The 9,567-nt window shown below is 47.6% G+C and overlaps 2 protein-coding genes across 2 annotated transcripts; both read left to right on the top strand.

Annotated features, from left to right (window-relative positions):
- Positions 1-1,543: 1,543 nt before the first annotated feature.
- Positions 1,544-7,123, top strand: BBBOND_0003550 (hypothetical protein, conserved; the record flags this gene model as incomplete). The annotated part of the gene is made up of 1 exon (XM_012915188.1): positions 1,544-7,123. One exon carries the CDS (start codon positions 1,544-1,546, stop codon positions 7,121-7,123), a length of 5,580 nt encoding a protein of 1,859 aa, XP_012770642.1.
- A 144-nt stretch (positions 7,124-7,267) lies between these two features.
- BBBOND_0003540 (hypothetical protein, conserved) lies at positions 7,268-8,305 on the top strand (the record flags this gene model as incomplete). Its single annotated transcript, XM_012915187.1, has 1 exon — positions 7,268-8,305. The coding sequence occupies one exon, from the start codon at positions 7,268-7,270 to the stop codon at positions 8,303-8,305; it is 1,038 nt and encodes a 345-aa protein (XP_012770641.1).
- Between the last annotated feature and the right edge of the window lie 1,262 nt (positions 8,306-9,567).

The raw sequence follows: 9,567 nt of genomic DNA, 5'->3' as shown, positions 1-9,567 counted from the left end.
TCCTGTACCTCCTCCACATCATGGTCATCCGCCTAGACCTGCTCCACATCAAATCGCATCTACATAGTCCCTCATCGCATCGTATTTCTGCTCAATCACTACTTGCTGCTGCACGTGTTAACAAACTGGGCAGGGTGTTTTACCTGCAACCGTAATCGTACTCACGTGTCTACTATCTACACTCACCTAGCATATCACCTACTCACCTAACCAATGAATTGTAATTTTATCTGTTGTATCACTCATTAATCGTTGTATGTGATTGTGTAATAGTTAACTAATGTGCTGACCAATGTGGTGACCAATGTGTTGACCAACGTGGTGACCAAAGTGGTGACCAAAGTGTTGACCAAAGTGCTGACCAACGTGGTGACCAATGTGCTGACCAAAGTGTTGACCAACGTGTTGACCAATGTGCTGACCAAAGTGCTGACCAACGTGGTGACCAACGTGGTGACCAAGGTGCTGACCAAAGTGTTGACCAAGGTGCTGACCTATGTGCTGACCAAGGCGCTGACAAAGGTGCTGACCAACGCGTTGACCAATGCCATGACCAAGGTGCTGACCAAAGTGGTGACCTATGTGCTGACCAAAGTGGTGACCAATGTCATGACCAAAGTAGTGACCAAAGTGCTGAACTACCACCTGACCAAGTAATGTTCACGGCAGCGATGACATGGACACGGCAGCGATGACATCAACACGGCAGCGATGACATGGTCACGGCAGCGATGACATGGTCACGGCAGCGATGACATGGTCACGGCAGCGATGACATGGACACGGCAGCGATGACATGGTCACGGCAGCGATGTCTTGGTCACGGCAGCGACGACATGGACACGGCAGCGATGACATGGTCACGGCAGCGATGACATGGACACGGCAGCGGTGACATGGTTACGGCAGCGATGACATGGTCACGGCAGCGATGACATGGGCACAGCAGCGATGACATGGGCACAGCAGCGATGACATGGTTACGGCAGCGATGACATGGTACGGCAGCCATAACTTGGTTACGGCAGCGATGACATGGTAACGGCAGCGATGACATGGTCACGGCAGCGATGACATGGTCACGGCAGCGATGACATGGTCACGGCAGCGATGACTGGTCACGGCAGCGATGACAGTGGTGACCAAGCACCTGACCTAAGTGGTGATTATTATCCACTCTACATCGCCCCTTTATCCACTCTACATCGCCCCTTTATCCACTCTACATCGCTCCCTAACCCACTCCACATCGCTCCCTAATCCACTCCACATCGCCCCTTTACCCACTCTACATCGCCCCTTAACCCACTCTACATCGCTCCCTAATCCACTCTACATCGCCCCTTTATCCACTCTACATCGCCCCTTTATCCACTCTACATCGCTCCCTAACCCACTCTACATCGCTCCTTAATCCACTCTACATCGCTCCTTAATCCACTCTACATCGCTCCCTAACCCACTCTACATCGCCCCTTTACCCACTCTACATCGCTCCTTAACCCACTCCACATCGCCCGAATAACCTTGCCATATTAACGCTATGACCTCTATAAACCATAGCAATAACTTGTGCTTTGTCCCCCTTCCTTCCCCCTCTGCCTCTGCTGACTCAGCCAAATTGCAGTCCAAGTTGGAGGCTTTGAAGAAAGTGAAGGAGCTTTGTAAATTTTTGACTTATTCTAATAATCCACAAAATGAGCCTAAAAATCTCTTAGATAATTTATGTTCCGGCCTCGAGACCTTCCTCGGCTTCAACTCTACTTCCAAAGGCTACGACGGCAGTGGGATTGTGTACTCTGACTTGGATAGGCTGTGTGACGCAGTGATGGGATTTTTGTATTATTTGCTTAAGGATGTCAGCGAGAAACAGCCTTACAAGGTGGGTAAAAATGACTTAAAACAGTTTGTTGACACTGTACTTTTTAAGAAATTATCCACCGGGCGTAAGGGTTTTGAGGTCATTGAGCGGGTGGCGGGGAAGGTGGGGGAGTATAATGGTAAAGTAAAAACGTCGAATGAAAATGTTACCAGGCCTATAATTAAGCTTCGAGCAGACATGGAGAAACTTGAAAATGAGGTAAGTAAAATTTTAGAAAATGACGCTGTTTCAGGTGCGACCAAGAAATCCGTACAGGCTGTGACGTACAGTGAGGAGCAGGTCAAGCAAGCTGTTATCGACATTAATAAATTACTTAACGATTGTAAATTTCATGGTAAAGATTATAACAATCATTTAGACATGGCGCACAATAGTGAGAACATGAAAAACGCAATTAATGATCTTAATTTTAAATTACGTGACCGTGTTCTTATAGCCACTAAGGCAGTGAAACATGAGAGTCAACGACTCAACGAGTTGTCAGATAAAGCGTGGGCAGACTTCAGAAGTATGAAGAAGTGTATCAGTCGTGAAATGCAGAGTCTTAATAAGAGCGTGAATCTAACAATCAGTGAGCGAATAGGAATGCTGCTAGACGATGTGAATCAGAAAGCGACAGATATTCTTAGACAGTTACATGAGATGAGAAGGAAGTTACAGGATTACGTCATTAAGTTAAACGACTGGATTGTGGCTGCCAGAAAGGTCAGAGGGGAGGCAGATGAAAAAGTGACTGAGATTGTGAATAAGTTGCAGGGGAGTGATACAGGCGCCAGCGCGGAGGGGGGACGATTGAAAATTACAGAAGCGGCGCAAGTATTGCAAGATAAGGCCAACGATCTCCGGACGAAAGCATATAATGCTAAGACACAGGTTCAAACGTTGGTGAGTCAGGCGTTAGCGGCTGTAAAAACCATGGACGATGCGCTGAGGACGAATTTGAGAACAGTGAGGGATGAGATTAAAGCAGCAATACGGAGTTATGTAACGAGTGATTTAAATGGTAAGATTAAAGCAGCGCTGACGGAGATGACTGATAAGATTGCTAAAAAGGGTGGAAATACGCCTGGGCATCTGGATAAGATCGTTGCCGGGGTGAAGCAATATGCTGAGGGGTTCCAGGGTGCATTTAAGGCGACTATTCAAACTATAGTAAAAGATGTTGTTAATAGTGAAGGAATTAAAGGATATCTCAAGTGGTATGTTGACGATAACAAGACTGATTTTTTGGATCTATTGAAGAATCGGGCAGACGGTAACATAGATGCTAGCGACTCTATTGTAACAAGAATAACTCCCGTAATAATAAGCAAAATTACAGAAACGCTACAGATGCATGTAGGTGAAGTTGTTATCACCGAAAACACCGATGTGTCAAGAATGTTACAGAACATTAGTGAATCTCTTACTACGTACGCCCATCAAATTGCAGATAAACGAGCGATGATTGTATCCGCAATTTGGAATGACGATAAGTTGTATAACTCACCCGGTATGGGAAATCATAAAGACACCTACATTAATAAGGCTGCTTCCGCCGTCATCGCTGCTGTGAAATCTGCGGCTGAGGACATGGGGAAAGAGCTGGAGAGTTTTATATTAAACTCTGAAATTGATCAGTTGGGGAAAGCCATAACAGACGTTATAGGGCTCGGGGAAAAGCTTTACGACCAAATTATCCAATCGGGTGACACTGGTTCTATCAAGTTTTCTAATGTCAGTTCCGAAATTGCGGGGAAAGTGAATCAGCATATGACTGATGATGGCGACAAAGTAAAACTTGATTCCGGAAAGTTTGAGAAATATCTTTCGGGAGTTAACACAACTTCCCTAGGTACTAACAAACCAGCCTTAACCGGCGATTCAGGCGAAGGCACCGTACCTGTGACAATCAAGAAGATTGAAAACGATGTGACTGGCGATGACAACTATCTGAAAGATGTTGAGAACGAAACGACTGCAGATCCAAACAAATTCAACCAAAACACCTTCTCAACACTGCTAGAGGCAGTCACAAACAATCTCGATGCGTTTTGCAAGAACATTATGAAACTGGCTGACGGCACCAAAGGCGGTGCTCCGAACGGCACTGATGGTATAAAGCAAAAGTTGCATAATCTTTCGGAGTTGTTAGGCGACAAACTTGAAGTTGACGTTAGTAGTCATGAGAAAGTGAAAGGACTTGAAAAAACGTATAACGATCTTCTCACTTTACTTGGTGTTGATTTGAGGAACATTATTGATGCCACCGAAAAATTCATAAATAAGGATGCTCCTGAATTGCAACAGGATTGCGTAGAAGCAATCCATAACCACGTAAACGTATATTTTGGTTACACCCAATTGTCCCTCACCACCGCCGCCCGCCGCAACTACGTCTCCTCCGTCAAGCAGCTCCTCACCGCGTTCGCGGACAAGGTCAGTCGGGAGTTGGCGCCGTTGCCGGGGGAGATTGAGAGGGATCTGCAGATCGGGTTCAAGGGGTTGATGAGAGTGATGGGAGGGGTTAATAGTGAAACTGGTGAGCCTGTTGAAGGTTCTGGAACTCCAAGTTTGCTCGACAAAATAAATACAGCTGTATCGTCACATAAATCAGGTACGCCCATTAAGGACACCTTCACTAAATTATCCGACGCACTCAAGAACTATTATGATCCGATTCACAAGTATATTAAGGCGCAAATTAATACTAAAAATCCACCCGAGCCTGAGATCAACAGGGAGACCACCGAGCAGAACACCAAGCACCTCGACACTGCCAACACTAATTTCGAGAAATTACTCACCCACCTCAAAAACGACTCTAAACCATCCAGAACATATATATTTGATAATAAGTTCACTAATCTACATTCTTCCCTCTCCTCCTCCCTCTCCCTCCTATCCCCCTCCGCCTTCGCCAACCCCCGGCACCCGGAGCTGCTCGATGCGGTCAAAAAGGGGCTGGATGGGTTTGTCGAGCAGATGGGGAGGGTGTATGTGAACGGGTATGATGATGGAAAACCTATAGATTGGAATACGAACAAATTGATCGAAACTAAGTCCGATTCTGAAAATTCTAGCGGAAAAGAAAAATTAACGCCTTACGGTGAAAAGTTGTCAAAGGTGTTCCTTAGCACAATCCAAGTACTATTCCAAGACTTCTGGGAGTTATATAAAGAATGCGTCGCAAATAAAAGTGAACGCATTCGTTTACATAATAAAAGCAAGGATGGCGTTAAGTTGCCCAATGCACTTGGCGCTTTCTTAGCTAAGCGAGGGTATAAGGTACCAACGGAGGAAGACAAGCAGGACGGGGAGTTGCAGAATAAAGACAAAACCATGACGGGTGAAAATATTAAAGCGTTATATGAGAAACTGGCGAAAAATCAAAAGACTCCTCTCCTCAGAGATAAGGGACCTAGCATACTCTACTACTTATACGAGTACCTCAAGAAGTATTACGAGGTCTGTCATCTGGAGGTTCGCTCCTCAACCAAACATCCCGCGAACAGTTATCAGATGCTACAGTGGCTTGCCGGTCTGCGGTGGAGTCCAGTATTCTACTCTCTACGTTGGTATTTAAGGGAATTGTTCCCTACGCCAGACCAACATAAAGGTAAGCCGCGTGATAAAGTTCCCACAAATGATCTCAACCTTGCTGCAACCTCTTACATCAGGGCACAACAATTAGTAACCGATATGTTGCCAAATGTTTGTTTACACTCCCAATCGGTTCTGACTGCCATCATGGGTCACGGTCACGCAGGTGGACGTTACGCAGTTGACTTTTACACGAACGCAGAAAACTTATCTTACCCTAGCAGAGGCAGTGATTGTTTTGATTTACTTGTAGATATATTGGAAAGATTGTATCACCAGTTCCGATTCCTATACAGTCAGTGCGAGAACGGCCCTGAGATCGGTGGATGGGCAGATTGTTGGTACGGTAGGTATGTCGGTGGTTCAGCGTGGAACTGTAATGATCGCCAATGTGCAAACCAAAGTTGTCCCCAAATAGCCAACCAAAAGTCTAACCAAAGTGCTGACCTAACGTGTGATTCGCACCCTAAGTGCGGCCTAAAATCGCCATTGCAATCATTCCTCGAAGACGGACTGCCACGGTTCCTGCCACACCAGTTCAAGAAGCCTGGTTGCAAGCTGGACTGCAGTACGGCTAATCACCGGGGCATCCCGTGTAAGACCCCTATGGGCTTTTCTGATATCAGTGAACTAGCATCGCATACGAAAACGGGCGCCGATCTCAGAAAGATTCTAAGAGATTTCTGCGGTAGAAAATCTCACCTCCGCTCACTATGCACTTGTCTCATGTGTCTACTCCAGAAACCTCCGCAGACGCTTGGAGATATGTTCGCGTTCTACTACAATTTCATTAGCGGCTGGGGTATGGACGGCAATGAGCATAAAAAGGATGCTTTCAAAAACGCTATCAATGACGCCAACTTCGGAGCTGAATATGATAAAGTGGAGATACATACCCTATTTTCCAGCAGTCACACTGCAACATCAGCGGGGCATGCCAATTGTAGCCTCGGCTGTCTAGTTTGCGTTTCAAAGGACCCTGCCGTATGCGGACCTTATTTGTCTCCCATTAGTCAACAAATCAGCGGCGTGTTTTCTAAAAACTACGCGGATAAATACATGTCGTGGATCGTGTATCTTACGGAAACGTTTTACGATCTACTCAAGAAGCTGTACGACGAGTGCAACGCTAACTGTGGGTCCAAAGGCTCCAACTGCTTCGTCAAATGCTGTGTCAAAGGGTGCCCAACGACAGCTTCTAAAACTTCGGAGCCGGCAACCCATAATGAGGAATGCAAATCCATTGTCGCCTGCAAGTCTACATTACCGACATTGTACAAATATGGATTCGTATTTTGGTACCCAGATACTCTTAATGGCAGCGCAATGAAAACAACAAAACGTACATGTAAAGCATTCTGCGAAGCATTAGACAGTGTCTTAAATACAAAGAAATCAGACGCACCCATCCTCGCCAAATTAATATACGAGACTATTCCCAACTTGCTCTTCCAGATCCGCGCACCGTTCCTGTGGATGACCGTCGCGCTCTGGTCACTATCCCTCTTCTACCTCATCTGCGTCATGGTTGGCAGACTGGATGTGCTCCACATCCGCTCACACCTGAGGATACCGTCGTCGCACAAGATAACGGCGCAATCATTGTTGGCGGCGGCGCAAGTCGGAAGGCTTGCCAAGATATCGTACCTGCAACCGTAATTGTATTCACGTTTGTAATTCACTGTAACTCACGTAACTACTCACCTACTCACCTAACCGACAGACGTATCATAATGTTTCGAATTACTCTAGCGACAACCTGTGAACTAAATAGCACCTAGATTAGGTGATGACTGAACGACAATGCAAAGTGTTGACCTAGCACCCAGGCAAAGTGATAAGCTAGCAACCAGGCTAAGTGCTAAGCTAGCACACAGGCTAAGTGCTAAGCAAGCACCCAGGCTAGGTGATAAGCTAGCACCCTGGCAAAGTGGTAAGCTGGCATCCAGGCAAAGTGTTAACCTAGCACGCAGGCAAAGGGGTAAGCTAGCAACCAGGCAAAGTGCTAAGCTAGCGACCAGGCAAAGTGGTAAGCTAGCAACCAGGCAAAGTGGTAAGCTAGCAACCAGGCAAAGTGCTAAGCTAGCATCCAGGCAACGTGTTAACTTAGCACCCAGGCAACGTGTTGACCTAGCAACCAGGCAAAGTGGTAAGCTAGCAGCCAGGCAAAGTGGTAAGCTAGCACCCAGGCAAAGTGATAAGCTAGCAACCAGGCAACGTGGTAACCTAGCAGCCAGGCAACGTGTTAACCTAGCACGCAGGCAAAGGGGTAAGCTAGCAACCAGGCAAAGTGCTAAGCTAGCGACCAGGCAACGTGATAATCTAGCAACCAGGCAAAGCGGTAAGCTAGCAACCAGGCAAAGTGCTAAGCTAGCATCCAGGCAAAGTGTTAACCTAGCAACCAGGCAAAGTGGTAAGCTGGCAACCAGGCAAAGTGGTAAGCTAGCAATCAGGCAAAGTGCTAAGCTAGCAATCAGGCAAAGTGCTAAGCTGGCACCCAGGCAAAGTGTTAACCTAGCACCCAGGCAAAGTGCTAAGCTAGCACACAGGCTAAGTGCTGAGCTGGCAACCAGGCAAAGTGCTAAGCTAGCATCCAGGCAACGTGTTAACTTAGCACCCAGGCAACGTGTTGACCTAGCAACCAGGCAAAGTGGTAAGCTAGCAATCAGGCAAAGTGCTAAGCTGGCACCCAGGCAAAGTGGTAAGCTAGCAGCCAGGCAAAGTGGTAAGCTAGCACCCAGGCAAAGTGATAAGCTAGCAACCAGGCAACGTGGTAACCTAGCAGCCAGGCAACGTGTTAACCTAGCACGCAGGCAACGTGTTGACCTAGCAGCCAGGTAAAGTGTTAAGCTCGCAACCAGGCAAAGTGCTGAGCTAGCATCCAGGCAAAGTGCTAGGCAAGCACTCAGGCAACGTGCTAAGCTAGCACACAGGCAAAGTGCTAAGCTAGCAACCAGGCAAAGTGCTAAGCAAGCAACCAGGCAACGTGTTAAGCTAGCAACTAGGCGAAGTGCTGAGCTAGCACCCAGGCAAAGTGTTGACCTAGCACACAGGCAAAGTGCTAACCTAACACACAGGCAAAGTGCTAACCTAACACACAGGCAAAGTGGTAACCTAGCAACCAGGCAAAGTGCTAAGCTGGCAGATGAACCGTAATTTGGTAGGTGTTGTAGCACGTTGATTAGTTGTTGCGTTGAGTTGTGCGTTGACTGTGAGAGGTGTCCGCGTTACCCATTGAGGCAGTGTCACGTGAGGCTGGGTGATTGGTCGCTAACGTAGGCGGCCGTGAGGGCCGCGGCGGGTGACCTAAGTCGTGTGTTGCGAGTCACTGGCAGGGTGGCGTAATCTGCGTTGGCCCGGTTAAGTAGCATTTATAGGCGGCGATGTAGCGATTGTTAATATCACATTTAGGTACGTAGCCGACACGCTCCGCCAGTATGGCGCCTATACCGCGGCTCGTAGCACGGTGCTGCTGCACTGTGGGAGTTGAGCGCACGGGGTTCGCTGCAATATGTATGGCGTTACGAATAGTGAATAATTTAGAGTGACAGTTGGTGCTGATCACATGCGTCGCGTCAGGGCATCTGTGGTATCCCGGGCAGCGTGGGTGTCGGTGGCCTGGGCTGGGGGGATACAGGGGTGAGGGTAAGTGTTCATGAGGGGAGTGGGAGCGGCAGTGGTAGTGTTGCAGTTGGTGAGTGCTTTGCTAGGTGATTGATATGTTCGCAGGCTGAGGGGACTGGGAGCGGCAGTGGCAGTGTTGCGGTTGGTGAGTGCGTTGCTTGAGTGATTGACATGTTCGCAGGTTGAGTGGACTGGGAGCGGCAGTGGCAGTGTTGCGGTTGGTGAGTGCGTTGCTTGAGTGATTGACATGTTCGCAGGTTGAGTGGACTGGGAGGGAGAGGGAAGATGTCGAGGTTTGTGTCAGGGGATCCGTGTACCAACTGCGGTTATAAATGTAAAAGATTTACCGTATGTAATTGTTGTCCCTGGTGTTGTAAAATATGTAGGGAGGATGGCTATTGCGAATTCTGTTTCGGCAAATTTTTAATGCAGCGCAAACATAGCAGCGAATGCCATCCGAAGGAGACGATCTCTGTCGT

The sequence above is a fragment of the Babesia bigemina genome, scaffold Bbigscaff_71059, assembly GCF_000981445.1.
Source record: "Babesia bigemina genome assembly Bbig001, scaffold Bbigscaff_71059".
In the NCBI taxonomy this organism is placed as follows: domain Eukaryota; phylum Apicomplexa; class Aconoidasida; order Piroplasmida; family Babesiidae; genus Babesia; species Babesia bigemina.
This window is presented reverse-complemented; position numbering and strand designations above follow the sequence as displayed.